General features: G+C 43.8%; 1 protein-coding gene across 1 annotated transcript in view; it reads left to right on the top strand.

The window, feature by feature from the left end:
- Positions 1 to 26662, top strand: part of SUPT3H (SPT3 homolog, SAGA and STAGA complex component) — a 91660-nt gene that overhangs the window by 25804 nt on the left and 39194 nt on the right. The window contains exons 4-8 of the mRNA XM_056856380.1: positions 6222 to 6297; positions 8296 to 8408; positions 9140 to 9247; positions 10522 to 10707; positions 16568 to 16678. Coding sequence (XP_056712358.1) covers positions 6222 to 6297; positions 8296 to 8408; positions 9140 to 9247; positions 10522 to 10707; positions 16568 to 16678 — 594 coding nt within the window. The remainder of the gene's footprint in view (positions 1 to 6221; positions 6298 to 8295; positions 8409 to 9139; positions 9248 to 10521; positions 10708 to 16567; positions 16679 to 26662) is intronic.

Below are 26662 nucleotides of genomic sequence, written 5' to 3'. Positions count from 1 at the left end.
AATTTAAAATATCTTGACCTCCACACTTTATGCAGCAGGTACACTAGGGATATACATATAGTTTGCCACAATTAGCCTGGAGAGGAGAAGACTGAGGTGTGATATGATAATCATCTTCAAGTACTTGAAGGGCTGTCATACAGAGGATGGCACGGAGTTGTTTTCTGTTGCCCCAGAAGGTCAGACCAGAACCAACGGGTTGAAATTAAATTAAAAGTTTCCGGCTAAACATTAGGAAGAACTTTCTAACAGTTAGAGTGGTTCCTCAGTGGAACAGGCTTCCTCAGGAGGTGGTGAGCTCTCAGCTGGCTTCATGCGTAGGAGTAGGGAAACCAACTCGGTTCACCAGATTAGCCTCCGCTGCTCATATGGAGAAGTGGGGAATCGAACCCGGTTCTCCAGATCAGAGTCCATTGCTCCAAACCACAGCTCTTAACCACTACACCACGCTGGCTCACCTGGCTGAATAATCTACTGCTTTCTGGGCTCTTGCAGGTTTCTGTAAGAGGAAAACCAGGTAAAGTTTTTAAACCAGGTAAAACTCTGCAACAAGAAATGATTTTAGGTGGAAGAGTAAAGTATAAATCCTCTGGTGTTCCAACTTTCTCTTCAGGCCCTTTCCAGCTGAGAATCCTACCCGGCCTTGGCAGGAACAAGACTTCCTCTTATGTGGGAAGGATTCTGGACAATGTGGGTGTATAAACCAGCTGCAGGACTTCAAAGACTGTTGCTTCTTACATACTCGTTCAAGCTAACGGAAAGGACAGAAGCGAGCAGTCTGCTTCGTAATGCAAGGATAAGTAAGATAACAAAGAATTGCCTGTGAATCTGTTCTTCACGTACAGAGGTGCACTTTTATCATGGCATCCATCAATCTGTCATAAAATGTTCTGTTGGCCTCAGCCGAAGGCCCAAAGTGCATCTAATCTTTAAGGTGGATTATGCGTGCTCCTGCCATTTCCCCCCACTACTTTGGTTGCCACTCAAGTTAAAAGTGAATTTAAGAAGAACAAGTCAGTTAAAATGTATAAATGGAAGTGCCATGATAAGGTTTAAGGCAACTGGGATTTTTTTTTAATTTATAAATTTTTATTTTATTTTTATAACAAAAAACAAAACAAAAAAATGAAACAATACAAAAGGGTACATACAAATTAATAAAACTTCGCGATACAGTAATCTTACATTATTCAAAATACCCTTAAAACCCACCACCCACTTTAAAATAGTGTCCCACCACCACACTAATGGACTTCTGGAGCAGTGTCTTAACATATTTAAATTATTCAGTTTTAACAATATATTCAAAATACTGGGATTTTTAATGGAATTTGCAACGCTATAGTACCTTTTGTTGTTGTTTTTCTGTGAATTAAACGCAGCTCTTGTTGAGATCAGTTAACCGGTGGGAACCGACGGTTGCAGTGAAGGTTCTTTACACCCTTCAGCAGACTACTGTTTGGAAAGTGTATGCATAACCCCAGGGTGGAGGTTCTAGATTTCTGAGAAGCGGGATCTAACTGTTCATCTTCGGTATCGGTGCAGCCCCACATTTGATTCCAGTCCCCTTTGGCCTTTTACTTCCTACTTAGCCTTTCCTCGTAGGGCTTGGTCTCCAGGCCCCTGATGATCCTTGTTGCTCTCCTCTGCACCTGCTTGATTCTGTCCACATCCTTGCACGAAGACATTATGTGTCAAGGGTGAAAAACCAAAGTGGGTTTTTTTGTTCACACTGGAAAGTAGGCCTTGCTCTGGTTGTCTTTTTCAGTGTCCCACGCTAAAAAGAAAGATACGATGCAAACCACTTTTGAAAGCTGAAGACGACTGTGCCCATGAAATGGGCGTCATTGGATTTTAGAGTCAATTTTAGAATTAAGGGTTTTGAGTGTTAAATTATCTATTATGCATCTTATAACGTATAATGTGCTGTTACGACATAATTTGCTCTGAGCTCAGCTTTGGCCAGAATAGAGTGGGATATAAACCCATAAATAGATAAATAAATAAATATTGCATCTTTCAATATGGTGCGAGGAGTATCTTTAACCTACACAGTTCAGCTGTTTAAACACTTAGAATGTATGGTAATGCCATTAAGAAGATTGGCACTACATTAGACACCCCCCTCCTTAGCTAAGCTGTTGGTACAGTCCCACATCACTCAGTGCTTTGGGGCCCAAAGTAAAATTTGTCAACCTGTTATTAAAGGCGTGCCCCTCCCGTTTGTTCAGCATGGTCCCGTCCAGAAAGATGTTTTTTTAATGGGGCATGAAATGGTCATTAGCTTTCCGTTGGAAAAAATCACCTGGATGAAAGAGATTTCCATTGCTGTTTGGGGCACAGTATTTCTTCATTAGGAACTTCTGTTCCAGGACATAGGGTGGTGGTATTTTTTAAGAGATCCACTTTTAACACAGACTTCATTCTTTAATTTGACAAAATAAATCTAGCACAGTTTGGGTATGGAGAAGTAGTGTCAGAAGTAGACTAGATGAACATAAGAATGGTTCCAGCTATACCTCTATGGGAAATAATTATTTTTCATATAAATGTTTCTTTTATCATTTTCCCCAAAAGCTAAATCGAGCAGCATTAGTAAATGCTTCTTTCTGCTGTCTGGATTTCTTTAGATCCTGACAGGTAACACTAGAGCATCTGCTTGGCATGCAGAAGGTCCCAGGTTCAATCCCTGGCATCTCCAGTTAAAGGGACCAGGCAAGTAGGTGATGTGAAAAACCTCTGCCTGAGACCCTGGAGAGCCGCTGCCGGTCTGAGTAGACAATACTGACTTTGATGGACTAAGGGTCCGATTCGGTATAAGGCAGCTTCATCTGTTCATGTGTTCAAGTGAGGAGAAGAAGTGGTTTGCCATCACCTTCCTCTGCAGAGTCTTCCTTGGTGGTCCCCCATCCAAATGTCAGCCCTGCTTAGCTTCTGAGATCTGAGGAGATCGGGCTGTACCATACTGCCTTCCCTCCAGTAGCTCACACGCCAGTGCTAAATATCTGCTTGGACTGTTGGTCTGCATCAAAGGTGTTCTGATTAGGGGTCAGCTGAAATCCCTTGCCTCATTGCCTGTGAATGTTTGAGAGTGTTAAAACTGCCTCCTGTTTTTCCTTTGATTTTCCTGCCCATCTATTTAATTGGATCGGGAGCAGTAACCTGTGTACTTGTGTTGATCCCATGACACTGAGTTGATCCAGACATACTGTCTGCTGGTGTAATGGCACTTGAGCCAGTGGAGAATGTTGGAAGTGAAGAACTGTACAATGTCTCTTTGTACTCAGCACACCAGTGATCAAGAGGGGGGCAGCAGAGCTACTAAGGTGGAGAGGTCAGTTTCCTCTTTATCCTTCCTCTTGTTTGTTCTGTTGCTGTCTCCTTGTTTACTAGACTTAACAGGTTGCCCGCCATGACCTCCACTGCTCTGGCCGATGTCCTTGTTCATTAGGACAGGGGATGCAAAATGGAGGGGGGACAGCATCTTGTGACTCTCTAGGAATTCCCCTAATATCTATGGTTTTACCATAGAGATTGGGGGGATTCCTAGAGTTGTACCGTGATATGACACTCTTTCCCCAGTCTCAGCTGCCCAAGTACTCCCACCTTACCAACACTCCTGGCTGGCAACCCTGTCTACCCAAAATACTGTTCTCAAGGACTTCCTTCCTTCTGGCTATCTTCTCGCCAGCATGGTGTAGTGGTTAAGAGCAGTGGTTTGGAGCGGTGGACTCTGATCTGGAGAACCGGTTTGATTCCCCCCTCCCCCACATGAGCAGCGGAGGCGAATCTGGTGAACTGGGTTGGTTTCCCCACTCCTCCACATGAAGCCAGCTGGGTGACCTTGGGCTAGTCACACTCTCTCAGCCCCACCTACCTCATAGGGTGTCTGTTGTGGGGAGGGGAAGGGGATTCTCCCTTAAGAGGTAGAGAAAGTCGGTGTATAAAAACCAATTCTTCTTCGCCTCATGATCGCAGCACCTTTCTCCATCCTACCTTAGAACAATAACTGGAATGCATATCCTTCCTTTCCTATCCTAGTATGGAGTTCCTTAAAATTAAGGACATCCATTCCTTTTCTAAAGCAATAAACCTTGTGTGGACTTCATTCCTAAGGCAGCCTCCCCTTTCTACTGAGCACACCCTCTAGAAGCTAATGAAACAGGTGTGACTTTTGCCCGTTTCCTTCTCCCACTTTAACCCCCCCTCCCCCATATTGTCCCTGACAGTTCTTTGACCTCCCCAACCCCGAAGTAGAATTGATGGGCAGCTCAATGGGCTACAGCAAAAGAAGTGATTGGTGGACGTCCCATACCACTCTGCTGGCCGTGCTTTGGATGCAGCCAGCTATGCCTCATGTTCTGCAGCAAGGGTATCTGTGAACAAAATCACATGGGTTGCCACGGCCAATGGGTTAAAGAGCAATCTGGGCATATGATGCCAAGGACAATGAAGGCAAAGAAAATGGAAAGTAGCTCTAAGAAGCAGCTGCGACTTTTTGGGTGGGTGGAGGGTGGCCATGCCATTAAAACCAGAGCCAGCATGGTGTCGTGGTTAAGAGCGGAGGTTTGGAGTGGTGGAGTCTGATCTGGAGAGCCGGGTTTGATTCCTCACTCCTCCACATGAAGCCAGCTGGGTGACCTTGGGCTAGTCACAGCTCTCTTAGAGCTCTCTCAGCCCCACTTACCTCACAGGGTGTCTGTTGTGGGGAGGGGAAGGGAAGGTGAGTGTAAGCCGGTTTGAATCTCCCTTAAGTGGTAAAGAAAGTTGCCATATAAAACCAATTCTTCTTCTCCTTCTCCTTCTCCTTCTCCTTCTCCTTCTCCTTCGGCTAGTTAATTTCCCCCCAGAAATGTGTTTAAATACATCCAATGCATTGGCTCTTAGGCAGAGACTGCAGTTAGACCATATTTAGCCTTTCCTTCCTTCCAGAGCATCCCCAGTTATCTGCTTTCTCTGGGTTCCCCCCCACCACTTGTAGGTCTCTTGTGACTTTTGTGTGTCAGGTATCTGGAAAGTTGCCAATTTAAAGAAAATTTGAGCAAACTCATATGTTGGTCTTGCCTCATAAAGCACAAGTAGCAAATGTAGGGATGCGTTCTTAGATAAAAGGTCTCCTGTGAAATCCTCCTCTCCTGAATTCCCCTCACACACAGATTTTAGGATTTCTCTTTACCAGATTTACCACAATGAAACTCATAACATCCTAATCTGCGGTTCTCCCAGAGTAATATTTATAGAATATGTGCTCAAAGGGAAGTAAAAACAAAATTAACCTTTTCCAAACCTTTACTTCTAGGCAACCTCCCCTATTTTTTTGTTTTGTTATGTTGCTCATCTGCAACATCAAAACAAGCAAACCCTTTTCCGTTGCCTTCTTCTGCCAGAGGGTGAAGACGTTTTCTTTCATTCCCTCAATGATCCCTCCTTTCTAACCAATGTTTTATTTTTTATGTGTATTCTAGCTCTGTTTTTTTAACTCTTTTTAATGTTGTATTAATGAAGTGTGTTTGTGAGGGGGGTTATTTTAATGGTGCAGTTGTCTTGTTTGTTGGCTTCCTAGAGGCACCTGATTGGCCACTGTGTAAACAGACTGCTGGACTTGATGGGCCTTGGTCTGATCCAGCATGGCCTTCCTTATGTTCGTATGTTAACATTGACTTGGACTACCTTAATGAACAGTTTCAATCAAACACCACCTGTTGATGCATTTGATGTGGAGAGGTCAACTTGAGCTCCTTGGAGAAAAAGCAGCATGCCCAAGTGAGATCAGCAAAGCAACGCTGTCCTGATCTTTTGATAGGCATGTGGCCCAACATTTTTGAGGGAATGCGATCAGTACAATATAATCCCCATAAATGTAAATGCCTTGGATAGAAGCATCACTTTGGTGTTCAGTCACCTATCACCATGAGATTTTTGTAGCTTCCATTGGTTGTAGATTCCACTGGTCATGATTCCACTGGTCATTGTAGATTCCACTGGTCATGATGTATGTCTATTCTCTCCAGGATCAGAGGACCGTGCCTATTATATTTGGTGCTTTGGAACACAGGCAGGACATTGCTGCTGTGGGCTTGTTTGTGGGCTTCCTAGAGGCATCCGGTTGGCCACTGTGTGAACAGACTGCTGGACTTGTTGGGCCTTGGTTTGATCCAGCAGGGCTGTTCTTAAGTTCTTATGTTTTGAATTGCATTTGAATAACAAATACTGTTTTCCAGAGAGCAGAAAGACAAACCCGAATGATGGACTCAGCACAATATACAGAATTTTGTGAAAGTCGTCAACTGAGCTTCTGTAAGTGTTCTGTCTGGCTTCAAAAGCCAAAGCCCCTCCCTATTTCTGGCATACTCTACTGAGAACATGAATATGTCTTGAATCTGTGCTATTGTTCTCCTCACCTTGTTGGAAGGTGATGCTGGCATGAATAGATCCCAAAGCAGAGGAACCCCTGGGGGAGAATGTGATCTTGAAATGTACTTCTGATTTCACTGCATGAGGAGGTTGCAGCAGGCCCGGGGTGTGGGGATGGGATGGTGGCAAAGTTGCGTGTTAACAGGCTGAAATATTCCAAGTAAGGTTGCCAGGTCCCTCTTTGCAACCTGTGGGAGGTTTTGGGGGCGGAGCCTGAGGAGGGCGTGGTTTGGGGAGGGACTTCCATGCCATAGAGTCCAATGGCCAAAGCGGCCATTTTCTCCAGGCAAACTGATCTCTACCGGCTGGAGATCAGTTATGTCTGTTGTGGGGAGGGGAAGGGAAGGTGATTGTAAGCCGGTTTGATTTTCCTGAAGTGGTAGAGAAAGTCGGCATATAAAAACCAACTCCTCCTCCTCCTCCTCCTCTTCTTCTTCTTCTTCTTCTTCTTCTCACCATGGAAGCGTGTAAATGACGATTAAGGTTAAAAATTGGGCAGGGAAAGAGAGGGCAGTGAGTGAGCCCTCTAAAAAGCATGAAATACAGCACATGACATTGCCGTAATAAATGAAAGCACAGCGGCATATCTAAATGAAAGGCATTTATCTTGTTTCCCCTAACAAGCGTTTGATTTGGAGAAACGACTGATTCACTTGCGAATCACAGCATGAAAAATAAAATGACACATCCAATAGCGTCCTCTGTAAATGTCAAACACTGAGGAAAGTTGGTTTGGAAGTGGTCTCTTTTCCAGTTTGGTGTGCTTTTCTACTTTTCTTGAGATAGAGAGAGAGAAAGCTCTCTTCGGCCAGAGCCCGACATCTGCAAGTGGTTAAGCAGATGACGCTTCAGATTAAATTCATTTCAACATCCGAGCGGCTCACAATGAAGTCAGATTTTTGCACCTAATAATTATAATCAAGACCCCACCAATGTAAAGCTGCAACAGAGAGATTAATCGTATGGGAGTCTCTTGAACTCGAGGAGTGTTTTTAAAATATGGGCATAGCGTTCTTTGAGGCTCGGCAACAGCTTAGAGGTGGCCACCGCCCAAGAAACGGTGAGGGGGGAATAGCGGTAAGATTTTTCACAATCTGATTGCAAAGATGCTGATATGAGAAGAGCCCCACAAACTTTGCTTAATAAAGAATTGAGTGCTTTTGCAAAGGAACCTGTTAAAAACCCAAGCGGGCTGAGTTAAACTGATGGAGGCTTTGGTCAGACATCGTAACCACTGCAGGTAGCTTTACATGCCATTCCATAATGGGGAGGGGCTGTGGCTCAATGGTAGAGCATCTGCTTGGCATGCAGAAGGTCCCAGGTTCAATCCCTGGGATCTCCAGTTAAAGGGACTAGGCAAGTAGGTGATGTGAAAGACCCCTGCCAGAGACCCTGGAGAGCCGCTGCCAGTCTGAGTAGACAATATTGACTTTCATGGACCAAGGGTCTGATTCAGTATAAGGCAGCTTCATGTGTTCATGTGTTCATAACGGTTTAGGAGGGACCTGGGTTGAACTGGAAATGGTGTGGGTCTTTAAAATTATCAGAACAGGCAAGGTGGTGCCCTCTCCACATTTGACTTGCAGTAACAGTCATTTTTTTAAAAGGGGGCACCTAAATGTAATCAAGAAGGGTATTTAGAGTCTCATTTTTAAAAAAAGTTTTAAACTAAATTTGAATTAAACCTTTAGAGTGTTTCAAAAGTCAATATATCCATAACGCTTATGGTTGGAAATTCACACACACCTAAACAAGAGAGTAGAATGTCATATTAACCTCTCTGATATGTAGAGCAAAGAGTTATCAGCTTTTGCTCTTTTTCCCCGATGACAAAACCAAAAAAGGAACAACCTTATGCCTTTCTTGTGTTTTATCTGCCAGCTAAGAAAGCTTCCAAGTTCCGAGACTGGCTGGACTGCAGTAGCATGGAAATAAAACCAAATGCAATTGCCATGGAGATCTTGGCTTATTTAGCCTATGAGACTGTCGCACAGGTAACTACATGTATCAACCAAATGGTTTGTGAAAAAGTTTGCCCTTTTATTACACTCCCCCCCCCCAAAAAAATGAAATGTATCATTTTCATATATAAGTCTGGGCATGCATTCTGTGCTGCGCTGTTTCCTGTGGAGTAAAAACTGGTACTGTGGTATGATAGCTACAGCCCAACATGCTGTTCAGTTCACCAGCTTATGTCATACAGGTTGAGAATCCCTTATTCAGATTGCTTGGGACCAGAAGTGGTCCGTATTTCAGATCTTTCCGTATATTGGGATATTTTGGAATTTTTGCATATACACAATGAGATATCTTGGGGATGGGACCCATATACTGGCTACAGTATTTCCCAGGACTGAACTGATACCTAAATCTTAAAAGGTGGCAAGATAGTTTCCTCCATCATCTCAGATCTTTGGGAATAAAGTAACCAGCAGTGGTATCCTAAGAAGAGTTCATAGAATCATAGAGTTGGAAGGGACCACCAGGGTCATCTAGTCCAACCCCCTGTACAATGCAGGAGATTCACAACTACCTCCCCCCCACACCCCCAGTGACCCCTACTCCATGCCCAGAAGATGGCCAAGATGCCCTTCTAAGATGGCCAAGATGCCCATCTAAGTCTGTTGAAGTCACTGAAGGGCACAACTCTGTTTTGGTGGGCACTGTTGAAGTGCTACTTCCACTGCTTTAACCTTTTCTCTTTTTCTTGCCTTTGTTTCCTTAGCTGGTGGATCTGGCTCTTTTAGTCAAGCAGGACATGGCTCCCAAAGCAGGCGATCCTTTCAGTCACGCAATATCTGCTACTTTCATTCAGTATCACAACCCTACTGAGGTAAATGTATATTTCTGTCTTCTCGGGTTATTTATTTTCTCATAAGAAGTGGGCTGGGGAAAAATAATTAGAAAGACAAAAAAAAATTACTGGGCTGTATATCAGTCTGATCTCCTTTCCTCCCTCAAATTCCAGGCAGTAGGGAAAAATCTTTTGGTAATTGTTGTGCTTGTCTCTTCCCAAGACACTTTCTTCCCAGAAAAGTAAGAGACACATTCTGTTGAGTTTGCCTTATAAATCTTAGTGATGGTTGTTTGTTTAGAAGAAGAAGAAGAGTTTTTATGCGGCAATTTTCTCTACCATTTAAGGAAGAATCAAACCAGGTTACAGTCATCTTCCCTTCCCCTCCCCACAACAGACATCCTGTGAGGTAGGTGGGTGACCTTGGGCTAGTCACAGTTCTCTCAGAACTGTCTCAGCCCCACCTACCTCACAGGGTGTCTTTTGTAGGGAGAGGAAGGGAAGGAGACTGTAAGCCAATTTGATTCTCCTTAAAAGGTAGAGAGTCAGCATATAAAAACCAACTCTTCTTCTTCTAAATGCAGGGGTCGCCCAGCTTTGCTTTCTCCAGGGTCATTTTCACTTCTTTCCTGCCTTTAGTATCAAAAATACTAAAGCTTGCTTGCCAACAAGTAGCAAATAGAAAATGAGATGAAGTTTAGCTTCCAGCAAAATGTGGGGAGAGATTCATGTAATCTTTTGTGTTTTATTTTTAATTTGGCCCGATTGATTTTATCTACACATTGTGAAGCCTTGTTGCAGAAATCACCTAAAATCCTACATTGTAAGCCGGTTTGATTCTCCTTAAAAGGTAGAGAAAATTGGCATATAAAAACCAACTCTTCTTCTTCTTCTTTTGCTTCAGAGGAAAGCAAGAACAACAGAGCCCTTTCCTGAGGATTTCAGGTGGCCTGTAAATACCAAGTGGTTGATTGTAGGGGATCAAGCGAGCAAGGGCACATTCTTCTTCCTGGACCTGTCTCTGAACAATTGTGCAGCAGATAGTTTCTTTAGTTTCCTGTGGACGACGATCACTATCCAGATTAGGTCCGGCCATTTGGCATACCCAGGGGACAGCTTCTTTAAGAAAAAGACGCTGCATTGCTGTTCTTTTACTTGGAGCCCCTTGGCTTCTGACTGTGTCCTAGAATATTCTAGGTTCATGCTTTCACTAGTGTTCCCAAACTTGCCGGTGCTTAGAGCATATTCTTGGATATCACCTGAACTGGTTAAACCATTATGTTTTCTATATCGTTGTTGCTTTTTTCTTTTAGATGCATGCTTTAGGGCAGACTGGAAGTATGAAGAGCAGCCCAGATTCTCCTGAGAACACGCCCCCAGCTACACCCACTCCTCCCACCTCTGTCCCTCAGCACCTTGGGAAGACGCAGTCCGGAACGATGGGGAACGGCAACGTTGCACAAGACTCGTCCAAAGCCAAACAGCGAAAAAGGAAAAAGGTGGGTTTAGATGACAATGCAGGGACCTAGGATTTCACCTCTACCCATCCATCTCTCTCTCCATCTCCATCTATCCATCCTGTTTTATCCCACCCTTCCTTAGGGCAACATATATAGTCCCCTCCCCTTATCACCATAGGACCCCAGAAAAATAGGCCATGTGGAGGGTGAGTGACTGGCTAAAGGTTGCCTAGTGATCTTTGTGGCTGAGCTGAGATTTGCACCTAGGTCTCCCATTTTATACTTTGGAATAGCCCCTGTGGAAATGTTATAATTGTCATTTTCGCTTAGGGCTTTTCTGCACGCTCTGTTTACTCCTGATTTTCTTGGCCGTCGATCCACAAGCATTGGAATCACTTTGGGCGCAGTTCTTTTGCACCTCTGCCCTCCCTCTGCATTTTTACAGTTGTGGAGTCAGTTTATTTTCTTCTGCATGTGCCTTACATAATCGGGATTTTCGAGGGAGGCTGCTGTTTTCATTGGTGTCGCCATCATTGGCATCACAGCACCCTCCATTTGCTAAAGAGTGCCCCTAAAATATTGATATATTGATTTGCCATTGTAATGATAGGTTAAGCAGATTCTCTGAATGGCCAGCTTTCATTTTGGAAAGTAAGTAAGTCTCTAGCTCTTTCTCTTGTAGAAATATGACTTTTTTTGTTAGATCTCCATTAAAGAAGAGGCTAGAGACTTACTTTTTAAAAATTTAAACTGGGAATTCAGAGAACCTGCTTAGCCTATCAATACAACAGTATGACTATATTTTAGGGACTTAAAAACGGGTGGGGAGGAGAGAGAGTGGTTTGACAATTATGAAAGTCTGATAATCAAAATGTGGGTTGGAGGTTGGTGGGAGTGGGTGGGGCAAAAAAACCTGAATGTAAACATTACAATGAGGGAAAAGGTGGCTCAAAATCAGCTTCCAGTAAAAGATTGGGGTAAAAGTGGTCTCCAGACAACCAGAAAAGAGAACAACAGGTTAAAAAAACAAAACAAAAAAAGAAGCAAAAACTAAAGGCCCAAAAAATGTGTACAGAAGTAAGGGGATAAACTAAAGCAGTATAGGGCCAGAACTGACAAACAACAACAACACTCCATGCAGGAAAAACCCAATGTCTTATTCTTTCATTCAGCTAATTATGTAATGAATTGCACCAACAAAATCGAGCCCCTCTTTTCTGAGAAGATGCAGGCCGCTCTGGGATTTAGTCTACATATAGCTTGGAATCAGGGCCGAGACCTCGGAATAGAATGTACCAGATCAGATTGTGTGCCGTTTCAGAGTGCGGTCTTGTGTTTAAAAAAAGAAAAGAAAAAAGAAAGCACATCCAAGAAGCAGACAGGCGTCTAGGCTAGATTATTTATTCTTTGTATGCTACTCTGATTTTTTTTTTGTTTACTTTCAAGGAGGATTTTTTTTTTTAGATGAGAAAAGCATTCTTTCACAGCCCAGAGCTCCCTACCACTGTGGGAGAAGGATTGGATCCTGGTTCAGGCCCTGAGGAGGGCAGCAGCCCAGTGGCAGAGCTGGGAGGAGACCCCCGTGGGGTGGCAACAGCAAGACAGGAGCAGTCAGAAGGAAAGCCCACCACTGTTAGCTCCCTGTGGAACAAAGGACTCCTCAGGTGTAAAGGCCTCCTTGAGAGAAAGGGCTTGCTCAGTAGGAGGAGCAGTAGGGTTGCCAGGTCCCCTCTTACCTTCGGCGGGAGGTTCCTGGGAAGGAGGGGGTGTGCCTGCATGCTGCAGCCCGTACACCCCGGGGAGGGCGAGGGGAGGTTCCTGGCTGCTGTGTGCGGCTGCAGCGGGCAGCCTGCATGCCCCGGGGAGGGAGGGAGAGGCTTCCCTGCTGGCGCTCAGGCCATGCACGTGCACGATTGCCCACCGACCCTCAGGTGGTCGGCGGGCAGAGGGGCACTTTACCGGGGGTTTGCCCGCCAACAGCGAGCACCTGGCAACCCTAAGGAGCAGGGAAACAAGACGAATGTGTAGTTTCATATAGAAGCTTCTTAAAATGATTTTGATATCTGATGGATTAAGCGACCTAGGTACTGCCTTATTCTCCCTCCCCGCAATATTTATGGGGTGAAATGGATCTTGCAAACATGCAACAACATAGTAAGTTTTACCTTATCCCGCATCCTAGAAAAAGCTGTTTTTCTTTAATTTTTCAGGACATGATATAATATTAGCAACTTTGTTCAAACTTAGGGCGAAAACGCATTGGAGGTATTGCCTTGGATTTGCCGCTCTCTAGATGCACATTTTCCCCATCTGAATTTTCAGAACTCTGCATGGGGGCTTATTTTTGAGTTTTGAGAATTTGGCCATGGAAAATGTGCATTTAAAGAGTGGCAAATCCAAGGCAAAACCTCCTGTGCGTTTTCGCCCTTACAGTGTATTCACAAGATCGACCCACTGAGTTAAAATTGTGGCAAAAGGGAAATCCAACGATATTTTTCCAACCATCAAAAAGGACCATAGAGTCCACTCAATCCTTAAGATCCAAGTTCAACACCCAGCCAGGTATAGCAATTGGTCTGTCACAGAAACGGATGAGAAAAAAGGTGTTTTTACACCTGACTTCAAATTACTTTCCTACGTACCAATGAAAACATCGCTCTGACACAGAGGGAGTGCCCACGGGCTTTCCATGCTGTCACTCCAGAGCCAAGCCTGGCTAAAGACCTGCTTTATTTTTAGAGGGAGGAAGGTTCAGTGCTTGAAATGTGTACACATGCTACATCCATTCAGTAGTAATGTTGCAGAGGGCTAACTCTTCCTTTGCTGACTGAAGTCCATAAAGGGAACACGAAGCCCAAATATTTTCCGCTGGCCTGGGCCCTAAAGCACTATGAATAGCATTCTTCATTGAGCTATCTAGGCTGTCTCAACACCTTGACTTTGCCCAGGGTATGACTGTCAGCGGCGTTAGGAAGATCAGTTAAGCAAGATTGCACAGCTGTTCATAAGCATTTTTTCCTTTTTAAAAAAACATCTTCAGGTTAAAAGTTTAATAGAAATATTGAAAGGGGAAGTAAAGCTGAATTTAAGCTTCAGCTCTCGATTTATGTTTCAAGACGGAAGGGCAGATTAGACTTTTCCAAATGTACGAAAGGGAATAAAGAAACCTTGGAAAACTCCCCCCCCCCCAAAAAAAATCCTCACCTGAGAGAAACAAAGTAAATGCTAATAGTAGTGAGGTAAAATTATCTAAATTGTTCTTGGTGGTGGCAGAAAGTGCCGTCGTATTACAGCCAACTTATGGCAACCCTGTAGGGTTTTCAAGGCAAGAGACATTCAGAGGTGGTTTGCCATTGCTTGCCTCCATGTGGGCCAAGAGAGTTCTGAGAGAACTGTGACTAGCCCAAGGTCATCCACCAGGCTTCATGAGGAGTAGGGAATGAAACCTGGTTCTCCAGATCAGAGTCCACCGCTCTTAACCACTACACCACGCTGGCTCTCAAAATCATTCTTACCTAGTACTAAATATTTCTCTAAATATTTGTTGTCTAAACAACAAAGTGTAGTTTATCTCTGGGTGAGAAGCTATACAATTTGGATTTGAGTCCAGTAGCACCTTAGATGCTAACCTGGATGGCCCAGGCTAGCCTGATCTCGTCAGATCTCAGAAGCTAAGCAGGGTCAACCCTGGTTAGTATTTGGATGGGAGGCCACCAAGGAATAACAGGGTTGCTGTGCAGAGGAAGGCACTGGCAAACCACCTCTGTTAGTCTCTTGCCATGAAAACCCCAAAAGGGGTTGCCATAAGTCGGCTGCGACTTGACGGCACTTTACATACACACACACACAGCACCTTAGAGACCAACAAGATTTTTGAGGTATAAGCTTTTGAGAGTCACAGCTTCCTCAGAAGTACAAAATATGTCACACTTCAATAAGTAATCTGTGGAGTTCATTTCTTTGCTTTAAAAAAAATAAGATCTACTCCTCAACATTCTGGAGGACCTTAATAATCTGGAGACTTAGATCTTTCTCAGCACAGACCACTGAGTTTCTGGAAATACAGCTTTGGAGACTGAGGGAGTCTCATAAACAAACCTTTCCTTTCCACTTGATAAAGGCCCCAGCCTTTGCCACATATAAGAATATGGGAGACCACCAAGGAAGTTGGGTACCCAAAAGGTTGGGTGAAACCAGAGATAAATAATAGGAGAGGGGCCGTGGCTCAGTGGTAGAGCATCTGCTTGGCATGCAGAAGGTCCAGGTTTGATCCCCGGCATCTCCAGTTAAAGGGACCAAGCAAGTAGGTGATGTGAAAGACCCCTGCTGGAGACCCCTGAGAGCTGCTGCCGGTCTGAATAGATACTGACTTTGATGGACCAAGGGTCTGGCTCAGTATAAGGCAGCTTCATGTGTTCAAAACATTATATTTATTATAAAGTGCTTATACATGTATTAAAAACAAGCCCATAAGGCAACCGATACAGGTTTGATAATCTAAAACCACATGCCAAATGCGTTTCGGCCCTGAGGCCTTCTTCAGTAGTCTAACACAACATGTTTTGCACACATAAAATTTCAAATACAAATATAATCATTTAGTGTCAGCCCGGGTATGTATTATAAGATGTCTGATAAATTAAAAAATACAGAGATGAGTTACAAGCAGTTTGACTTTTAAACATTCCAATTCTAAAAGAATATTTTGGCTACTTACAATCCAAGTGAGTGTTGCTAAACTATATTTAGAAATGTATAAACACACATCCAAGGAGTGTAGTTTACATAATTCTATCAAATGTAGCTATTTAATTAATCAAAACATATTACCCAAACCAAATGCATAGAACTTCCTTATAATATTACGCAAGCCAAATGCATATTACCCAAACCAAATCATAGAACTTCCTTATAATATTTATACCTAGACTGGGCTGGCATTACATTCAGAGTGTGAATGTCATGATCAACCAAAGGAGACTGCTATAAGGTGATCACAGCCTTCCTTCAATAGAGCACAAATGATGTAATCTACCACAATTTAACTTAGTTAGGAGAGAGGAGAGAGATAGAGAGAGGCGGCCAGCTGCATTCTGGGTTGTTCTAGTCATAGAATGGCTTGATTGACAGGGAGCTCAAATGGGATTCTACGATTGACAGTTACAAAACTTGACAGTTGGGAACTGGCAGTTGAAGGAGAGCTGTTAACGGACACCGCTGAGAGAGCTGCAAGCTGTCCTTGGAAGATTCTCCTCCGTAGCAAGAGAGACACACTTTGGTTTGGGATCCAGAAGTATCCGTAACCAGTTATAAAGGGAAATAGCTCTAGTGTTGAGAGGGTGATCCCTAAGTGTTTAATGGGAAACAAATCTTGTAAAGCCCTGACCTGAATGGCCCAGGCTAGCCTGACCTCGTCAGATCTCAGAAGCTAAGCAGGGTCAGCCCTGGTTAGTATTTGGATGGGAGACCACCAAGGAATACCAGGGTTGCTGTGCAGAGGAAGGCAATGGCAAACCACCTCTGCTCATCTCTTGCCTTGAAAACCCCATGAAGGGTCCCCATAAATGGGCTGCGACTTGACGGCACTTTACACACACACACAGCTTGTAAAAAGAGTGATTCTAGGCCAGTTTAAAGAAGAAAACTGGGAAGTTGTGGATATGTTCCTAACTCCTCTAACTTAAGCACTCTTAAGGGCAAATATATTGTTTTCCCAGTCCATTGGGTAGAGGTCATATGAAAACACCCTTCAATTAATAGCTTAAAAGGAAAAGACATGACAACGGTTGCGTCCTCAGGAAAAACAGAAACCAGCCCCTTGCTTTCCATCATGAGCGCACTGTCGGCTCGTTGTGTGTTTTTGATTTAGCCCCCGGTTGTCTGTGTTTCCCCGTTGCAGAGCGCGGCCGCTTGTGGTGCCGAGGCTCAGAGCGATGCTATCCAGCCAGCCCACATCAGAGAGGCCATTCGGCGCTACGGCCACAAGATTGGCCCCCTTTCCCCGTTCACGGTACGTAATAACAGAGTTATACGAAAGCTATATTTATAATCTTAGAGAACTTTGATTTTTCAAGTGGTCAATGAAGAAGCTTTGGAATTGTTGAGAGCAATTTGCGGGAGTTGTAATTTTTCTTTAGAAAATGGCACCATCCCCTCGGGAAATAAGACAGTATTTTCTTGTCTCCTTTTGGAAAGATTTGTAAGTTTTTTTGTAAATATTATTTCCCTACATATGAACATATGAAGCTGCCTTATACTGAATCAGACCACTAGTCCATCAAGCTCAGTATTGTCTACTCAGACTGGCAGCGGCTCTCCAGGGTCTCAGGTGGAGGTTTTTCACATCACCTACTTGCCTAGTCCCTTTAACTGGAGATGCCGGGATCTGAACTTGGAAACTTCTGCTTGCCAACAGATGCTGTACCACTAAGCCATGGCCCCCTCCCCTTTAAATGATTCTTCCCCTCCCCTAATTTTTCTTCCTGATTTCTGCAAACGTCTGGGGGGGTAGCTACTTAAAATTACAGGTTTTGCAATACTGTGAAGAGCTGTGCATGCTAAAATGGGTAGGTTTTCTGATCTTATTTATTTAATTTATTTATATCCCACCTTTATCCCCAGTGGGGACCCAAAGCAGCTTGCATCATTCTCCTCGCCTCCATTGTATCCTCACAACAACAACCCTATGAGGTAGGGTACACTGAGAGTGTGTGACTGGCCCATGGTCATCCAGCAAGCTTCCATGGTAGAGCAGGGATTTGAACCTGGGTTTCCCAGATCCTAGAAAAAAAAATGTGCAAAGCCCCAGAGGTTGTGTGTGTGTAAAGTGCCATCAAGTCGCAGCCGACTTATGGCGACCCCTTTTTCGGGGGTTTTCATGGCAAGAGACTAGCAGAGGTGGTTTGCCAGTGCCTTCCTCTGCACAGCAACCCTGGTATTCTTTGGTGGTCTCCCATCCAAATACTAACCAGGGCCGACCCTGCTTAGCTTCTGAGATCTGACGAGATCAGGTTAGCCTGTGCCATCCAAGGCGTTTATCTAATAACTTGTAGCTACTGCAAAATTTTACAAAATAGTAGTAACAACAAAGGTGCGAATAAATTGCAAAACATGTATTACAGGATACAAATAATGAGCAAACGCAAAAAGCAAAAGTGTTGATAATATAACACAGAACCTCAACAGTGACAGGTCTGCAGGCTGTGTGTGTGTGTGTTAAGTACCGTCAAGTCGTTTCCGACTCATGGCGACCCTATGAATGAAAGTCCTCCAAAATGTCCTATCTCTGACAGCCTTGCTCAGATCTTGCAAATTGAAGGCTGTGGCTTCCTTTATTGTTGGGTCTTCCTCTTTTCCTGCTGCCCTCAACTTTTCCTATCATGACGGTCTTTTCCAGTGACTCTTGTCGTCTCATGACGTGACCAAAATACGACAGCCTCAGTTTAGTCATTTTAGCTTCTAGGGTCAGTTCAGGCTTGATTTGATCTATAACCCACTGATTTGTTTTTTTGGCAGTCCACGGAATCCGCAACACTCTCCTCCAACACCACATTTCAAAGGAATCTATTTTCTTCCTATCAGCTTTCTTCATTGTCCAGCTTTCACACCCATACATAGTAATAGGGAATATGATGGCATGAATTAATCTAGTCTTGGTGGCCAGAGTCACATCCTTACACTTCAAAATCTTTTCTAGCTCCTTCATGGCTGCCCTTCCCAGTCTCAATCTCCTTCTAATTTCTTGGCTGCAGTCTCCCTTTTGGTTGATGGTGGAGCCAAGGAATAGAAAGTCTTGAACAATTTCAATTTCCTCATTGTCAACTATATAGGTCTGCAGGCTAGTATCCCATATTGAAGAAACTTACTTGTACATTGTGAATTATTATTTTTTTCATTCTTTTGGCAATGTGTTAATTTAATTAGTAAAGCTAGATTCCAGGTATGGTTAAACCATTCTTTTATAGAAGGGGGTTCTGCTTTTTTCCAGTGTGCTGCTATAACCATTTTAGCAACTGTAAGCAGAATTACGGAGAACTTGATATCTGAACTGGCTTTTAAATACCCTAGTACAATTAGCTTAGAATCTGGTGGTATATTGCTGCATAACATTCCATGTTTCAGCTGAATCACTTTTTAGGGGGGCAAAATTAATTACATTTTGGACATGTCCAAAACACATGTATCAAATTAAGGATTAGGCAGTCAGTGGAGGATATTTTATCAGTGGCTATTGCCATGATCAACGAGCCACATCTCTGAAGAGTAGTTCCAGGAAGGACAGGGGTCATATATGCATGGGAGTTTTACCTGGGGTTTGTTGCTGGTTGGATTCACACTTTCCAGTTGGAAATCTTTGCACCAGCGGTCTCCAAGCTCAAATCAAGTCCCCACCCCTTGAAAAGCTGCTTTGTAATTGGCTTACTTCGCAGTGCTCACTGTGAGAGAAAATCCCCCCAAAACCCAATTGCCACATAAAAAAGCATTTTAAGAACAAATAACGGAGCAATCTGAAAGGGGCGGCGGGGGGGGGGGGGAGAAATCCAAACCACGGTTTTAAAAAGCCTTTCTTCTGCTCAGAAAGAGCTCCCAGGAAGCAGGAAGCATTTGACTCCCTGCCTCTTTGTGATTGGCTGTGAGAGATGCCAAGCTTCTGTGTCCAGTGCTTTGCCCTATGCACGGAGATGTCACAGGCTGAGCTCAGGGGAGAGGGGTTAACAGAAGAACGGGAAGTCCTGGGATTTGTGAGGGCTGGCAGCGGGGTCATCTCTAATAGAAAACTCATGCATAACTCCTAGGAGCAACTGAGCCAGACAGGGGGCAAACATGAGTCCATGTACCCATGCATAAATGACCAGGGGGAGGTGAAGCAAACAGCAGGTGGGGACTGGTACTGGCATGCCCTGCTTCCTGGAAGCATCTAGCATGGCATTGTTGGAAAAAGCCTGCAAATGCTTGGTGTGCTCCAGAAGGACTTTTCTTATAGGCTATTTCTCTCTCTTTTTTTTTTTTTTAAAAAAAAGTAAGTTTTCATGCCTGTTACATATCTAAAATATTTTTGTGTAAATTTAAATAATGTTTTAAGATATAAACACTACATGTGAAGATGAATCCATGGGACTCCTAGCCTTGGTGCCTTCCTTGTCTATTTCAGCAACTGTACATGCCCTTCCCATTATTTGTGGATATTGGGCAGGAAATATTTGCTCTATTTTCTTCGGCAAACTTCTCCTTTTCATTTGTTCCCTTTACACTATTTAAATGCCATGTAGATGCAGTTGGTACAAAACCAGATATAAATTTTAACAGCACTGTGTCCCCCACTTCATTAATAGGATGGGGTGGGGAGGAGACAGCTGCAGTTTTGGCCCAAGGGTTACAAAATTTGAACTTTCAGAGGATATAGAGAGTTGTCACAAAATTTGGTAGCATTCCTAGCCATATCCTTCAGCTGCAGCTTCAGATCTCCACAAGTCACTGAAAGTAATTCAACGCACATTAAAGCAACAAATCAAAGCAACAGCACTAAAGCATATTAATTGAGTATTGACATTAAAACTAGCAGTAATTAAACCCTGAATCATTAAAAGCAGCATCTTATTAAAGCTTTGGTGTAGTGGTTAAGAGCGCTGGTTTGGAATCGTGGACGCTAATCTGGAGAACAGGGTTTGATTCCCCACTCCTCCAGATGAGCGGTGGACACTAATCTGGTGAACCCAGTTGGTTTCCCCACTCCTACACATGAAGCCTGCTGGGTGACCTTGGGCTAGTCACAGCTCTCTTAGAGTTCTCTGAGCCCCACCCACCTCCTAGGGTGTCTGTTGTGGGGAGGGGAAGGGAAGGTGATTGTAAGCTAGTTTGATTCCTCCTTAAGTGGTAGAGAAAGTTGGCATATAAAAACCAACTCTTCTTCTTGTTCTTCTATTTGAATCAGTCAATAGCCAACAAATATTTAATTAGCTAGCTGCCTTTGCTTTGAATTACTATTTTTACTTGTATCCTATTTTAGTTCTAAATCTCTATTCCTTTAAAAGTGGACTGAATAATTTGTAGTTTCAGAAGGAGGGTGGGTTTTTTCTGCTTTTTTTTTTGTCCAGTTGCCTCTCATATGTGCTGCTGATTTAAGATTAATCCACATGCATTGACAATATAGTCATTCAAAAGACAGTGTTGTTTTATGCTGAAGCATTAAAATATGACAGGCTGTGAATTTCTGAGAGATTATTGAGCACCTCAGGTGAAGCTGTTATGGCCACTGGCCAAAAAGTGTCTTTAAACTAAATGAAAAATAATCTTCTAAATGAAAAATAAGTTGGCATTTTCTACTGGGAATAACTTATTGCTACGGGATGGAAATCGTTTTAAAGGAAATATATAGACTTCTGTGCTTGCAAAGTATTTTCCTTCTTGGCCATTTGCCTGAGTTTAGATTTCATATCAGTTTAATACAGGCTGTAATACAGAATAGGAAATCGGACACAATACAACTACAACTCAGCGGGCGCGTTAAATAGCTTTCTGACTTCCCTGTCTGCAAGTGGAGCTGGCTATGTGGCATTCTCTAGCCACATCAGCTTATTTGGGCGGTGGTACCCCCGGAACTCAAAATACAGAATAGAGACCCCCATGTCAAGTGTACCAGCGCACACAAATGCCTTGCCATCTAAATGCAGCTTCCATACAAATCTGCCATACATCTCCGGGTTGGGAAATACCTGGAGATTTTTGGGGTGGAGCCTGAGGAGGGTTCCCCTGGAGGTTTTGGGGAAGGGAGGGACCTCAACGCCATAGAGTCCAATCGCCAAAGCGGTCGTTTCCTCCAGGGGAACTGATCTTTGTCGACTGGAGATTGGTTGTAATAGCAGGAGATCTCCTGGTAGTACCTGGAGGCTGGCGACCCTATCAGAGCAGCCTCCACACAACAGCCACGAGGATGATCAGGTCTCCCTTTAGCAGAAGAGCCCTTTCGCCAGTGGAAGATGCTCATAGGATCTGATCCTACATGTGTACCAGTGGTGGTTTTAAACTAATCACTGCCTAATCCTAGAATCTTGGTTTGGTTGAAAGACAGTGTGGTTGTACTAGCTACACTTTCCCTTTAAGCAACTTGGAAGACTTTAAGAGGGGAGTGGACATGTTCATGAAGGAGAGGCGTATTCATGGCTACTAATCAAAATGAATACTACTCATGATGCATATCTATTCGCTCCAGGATCAGAGGAGCATGCCTATTATCTTAGGTTCTGTGGAACACAGGCAGGATAATGCTGCTGCAGTTGTGTTGTTTGTGGGCTTCCTAGAGGCACCCGGTTGGCCACTATGTGAACAGACTGCTGGACTTGATGGACCTTGGTCTGATGCAGCAGGGCTTTCCTCGTGTTCTTATGGATGATGGGGCTGTCCATGGCTACTAGTCCTAATGGATACTTGTCGTGATGCATACCTATTCTCTCCAGTCACAGAGGAGCATGCCTATTACATCAGGTGCTGTGGAACACAGGCAGGTTGTTGCTGCAGTCGGATTCTTTGTGGTCTTCCTAGAGGCACCTGGTTGGCCACTGTGGGAACAGACTGCTGGACTTAGAATCATAGAGTTGGAAGGGACCACCAGGGTCATCTAGTCCAACCCCCTGAACAATGCAGGAAATTAACAACTACATCCCCCCACATCCCCAGTGACCCCAACCCTCCCCCTGCCATGCAGGATCCCACAATCAAAGCACTCCCGACAGATGGCCATCTAGCCTCTGCTTAAAGACCTCCAAAGACGGGGACTCCACCACCCTCCGAGGCAGCACATTCCACCGTTGAACAGCCCTCACCGTCAGAAAGTTCTTCCTAATGTTTAGGTGGAATTGCTTTTCTATTAGTTTAAATCCATTCCTCCGTGTCCTAGTCTCTGGAGCAACAGAGAACAAGCTAGTTCCCTCATCAACATGACATCCCTTCAAATATTTAAACATTTAAACATGGCTATCATGTCTCCTCTCAACCTTCTCTTCTCCAAACTTGATGGACCTTGGTCTGATCCAGCATTGCCTTTCTTATGTTCTAAGCAGCTCTCCCGTCTTAAGGTCCAGACTGCAGTGGGAGCTTTCCGGGGCCAGCAACAGAAAGGAAAACTTTCTTGAGAGCTACCCTTGTGGGTCGTGACCTTGGGGACACAAACACACTTGGCCTAATTTGCCTGAGTTCCAACCAAATGGTAATTTTGTAGGGACTGCCTCATGCCGTAGTCCTTCAGTCCATGGGGTTATAGCCACACAAGGATCTCTGATCTTCTTGGCAAGACCCTCTTCCCATTGGCCATTTCCTATCTCAGAAAAATTTATTCCTGGGGTTGTGAGAAGCATGTAGAGTAAGAGGAAAGGTGGCTAGGATAGAGAGTGGGCAAAATATGCCCTTTTGCCTCCTCCATCAGCAGAACTCTGCTCACAGGCAGGATGGAGCCATTTTGCTCCTTCCCCACTGAAGCCTCCTGACCTCAAAAGCCCTTTCCTCCACACTCAGTCCCACAACCCCAGGAATAAACTTCCCCCAGGATCAGAAATGGCCACTGGGGAAGGGGAGAACTGGGAAGACCAGCAGCCAACAGTACATTCTACTGACAGATTATGGGATCCAACCCATGACGGGAGGATGCTTTTTAGCGAAAGCAGTTCTTTTTGGTTTATTTTCTCTGGAGCATGAGTAACGGCTTACAGGTGACTGATTCAAATATATCAGTTTTTAAACTCATGAACAAGGTAAGCACCGGCTCATTATTGACGCATTGGGTAATGTCACATCACAACATTTACTAGGCAGACTATGTTTACGGGGTGGTTTGCCATTGCCTTCCCCAGTCCTCTACACTTTACCCCCAGCAAGCTGGGTACTAATTTTACCGACCTCAGAAGGATGGAAGGGTGAGTCAACTTTGAGCCCGGCTACCTGAAACTGACTTCCGTTGGGATCGAACTGAGGTCGTGAGCAGAGCTTTTGACTGCAGTACTGCAGTTTACCACTCTGTGCCATGGGGCTCACTTTTAAATTCATTGCTATATGTAAATTACTATAGCATTAGTTTTAGAAAGGACTTACATTCATGGAAAAATGTTAAAACTAGACTTGGTCATTTGTAGAGCAGAGTCCATAAATTAGAATGTAGATACAGTATTTACAACCAGAAACATTGCAAAGCAGAAATTCCCTGTTGCATTTTTTTGGTACCTCAAGTAAATTTAGAGTGCAGATTGCTATGGTAAGACACTCTAATATAATTTGACATGCCCATTATTCTATACCAGAACTGAATTAAATGTTTCCAGTAGGGCCTTAGAAACGGAAGTTCTATCTGCCCTGTGCATATAAAATAATATAGTAAGTTCTTTCTCCTCCTCTTTGGCCACGCTTTCCCGGTAACTTTCTTTCCCCTTACTCCATTTGTGGTAAATCATCCGCTCCTGCACAGGGTGTTGGGAGATCTTGCTGTCCAGCCGCCAATTCTTCTTATTGGCTACCTTCCTCATTGTTCTGTTCTTTCTTTTTTCTTTCTTTTTTGAAGGCCCTCCTTCTCTCTAAGGCTGTCTCCGCTGCCTACTGCGGGCTTTTCTACGGGCTGACGGCCGCTTTCTTTTACGTGTGTGTGCTTTCCCCCCTCATAAGTCCCCGGCTCTTTTTCAGATGCGTCAAAATATATGAACAATTCACATAAGGGAACTGGGAAACCAGTGAGTGCTCTCTGCTTCCCAGGGCTGTGTTATGCCCCCATGTTGCCATGGGTTTTTTGGGGGGTTTTTTTTTTGCTTTATGTCGAACATTCACTTAGAACAGCGATTCTCAGATTTTAAACCGTGTATCCTATACACGGTCTGTATTTTAATGGTGATCTTGGCAGGCAGTGTGAGTCTGCATTGTTAATGCACTTACCAGCTTAGTTTAAGGCTTAAATAATATTGTGCGCTCAGCATATGGCCAGAAAAATAAGAGGCAATTCCAAACTATTCCCTTGGGGTCCATGACTGCCCAGAAGTTCCCCTTTAAGGCTCATGATGTGTTTTCAGCACACTGAACCGAAGCACGCTGGTGTTCGGGGCATGACTTGCTGAACCTGAATCTGAAGACGTCCAAAGAACGGGAAGAATCTGTTTAGACCTTTGAATGCTTATTGCTTTGTGCCGGAGAAAGAGGGCTGAGGACATACCAGCTGGCTAGGGAAGATGCTCACGCTATTCCGACTGACAGCCATGAACAACCATCTCTGTCATCACGCTGGGATGACTTGTCCCGAATGAAAATGGCATCTCCTGCAAAACGTGCAAACAGGCTTGCTGAAGCACGTTGTTGTCGGGCCCATTAAACGGCCCTGTCTAGCTCGTGATGAACTGTTAGGCCCATGAAAGGGTGTAGGGGGAAATCAGCCACCCACATGTAGGAATAAAAAAGGCATCAGATAAAAATAATATTCTTTTCCTTGTCTCTTGAAAGTTAGCTTTATTAATTTGAAAGGGAGCGTGAAGTTTGATGCTCACGATTTCTCAAAAGTAGGTTGAGGGCAGCATTATACGGCACCCGGTTTGAGCAGCCTTTGTGGATTGGAGTCTAGAAAATTGGTTCATAATTTATGAATCACTTGTCAGATGTGTAAGGCCATTTGTGTCCATAGATGGAGAAAACGCCTCAGGGGATTCAGATTTTTTGCCGCATCGAAATCCCTGCAAGCCGGACTCGAAGTCAACGGGGCTGCATCGTTTCTAAGCGCCTCATAAAAATACCCCTAGGTGTTCTTTTCACTCCCTAAATGTGATTATATTAAAAAGGTTACAAAGTTAGTGTTGTATTTCATGATATTGTCTTTTCGTACATTACGCTTTGTATTTGGGGGGAGAAAACGACCGATTCTGTAAAAGCAGTAGGAAGTTGAGTCTCCGTATGGAGTCCTTTCCCCTCCTCTCCCCTTTACCCAAGGTTCCTCCCTTCAAATTTATGAAAGAAAACATTTCTTTCTGTGAAAGGTTTTTGTACACCAGCATCTGGAAGTGTTTATTTCAGTGGCGTGTAATCTATCTGTGGATTTAGTTAGCACCAGACCCCCCCCCTTTAGTGTATTCCTGACTTAAAATTTTTATAAATGATCGTGTTGAATTGGTGCCAGGGTGCACATGGCTTGGCTGATTGCTGCATATATCCTTAACCTGCCAGTCAACTTGGATTTATATCCCCTTCCCCTCTGCTTTTGCCTTCCAAAACTGGTGCCACTGAACTGTCCCCTAAATCATCTCGTTGGATAAATTATTCCAAGATGAGATGGTACATTTTTGGCTGCCTGCGGATAAGAAACACATTCCTACTGTTTGTCCTTACCAGACTCACTGTGGAACCATTTCGGCAAAGCTGTCGAGCGAGAGGAATCAGGTTGTCTCCTGCTTTGTTTCAAACGCGGTCGCTCACCGCGGAGACAAAAGTAAGCAGAAATAGAATCGCAGAGATGGGGTATATGATACAGGTTTGGGATTTATAGACATTTGGATTTCTCTTTGCAAACGCGGCTCCCTTCTGAAAGGGGCTCATTACCTCCAAAAAAGAGAGGTGGAGTTATATAGAAAATGGGAACCTGGAAGATGAATATTAAAAAGCGAGGTTTGTAGAGCGAAATTGGGTTAAAACCGACGTTAAGTACTGCTTTAAAAACAGATCGACAGCGCAATCCGAGGCAGAGCTTCACCCTTCTAAACCCCTTGACTTCAGTGGATTTAGAAGGGGTTAGCTCTGCTTAGGATGGCTGTGCTAGAAGTCTGCTTTGTACACATGTTAGTTTTAAAAAAATAGAATTACAATTTAGCAATATAAATTTAACAATATTTTAACTTAAGCATTTATTTCAGAGACAGGAGGAACTTTTATGAACTAAGTAGTCTCATCAAACCAAAGGTTTTTTTTAAAAAAAGATTAATGTAGACTTTTTTTTTTTACAAGAATGACTTGGAAAAACAGGTGACTTTACAGTAATGTAAAA

The sequence above is a fragment of the Euleptes europaea genome, chromosome 10 (assembly GCF_029931775.1).
Source record: "Euleptes europaea isolate rEulEur1 chromosome 10, rEulEur1.hap1, whole genome shotgun sequence".
Classification (NCBI taxonomy): Eukaryota; Metazoa; Chordata; class Lepidosauria; order Squamata; family Sphaerodactylidae; genus Euleptes; species Euleptes europaea.
The sequence above is the reverse complement of the archived record's forward strand: the minus strand, read 5'-3'. Positions and strand labels throughout refer to the sequence as shown.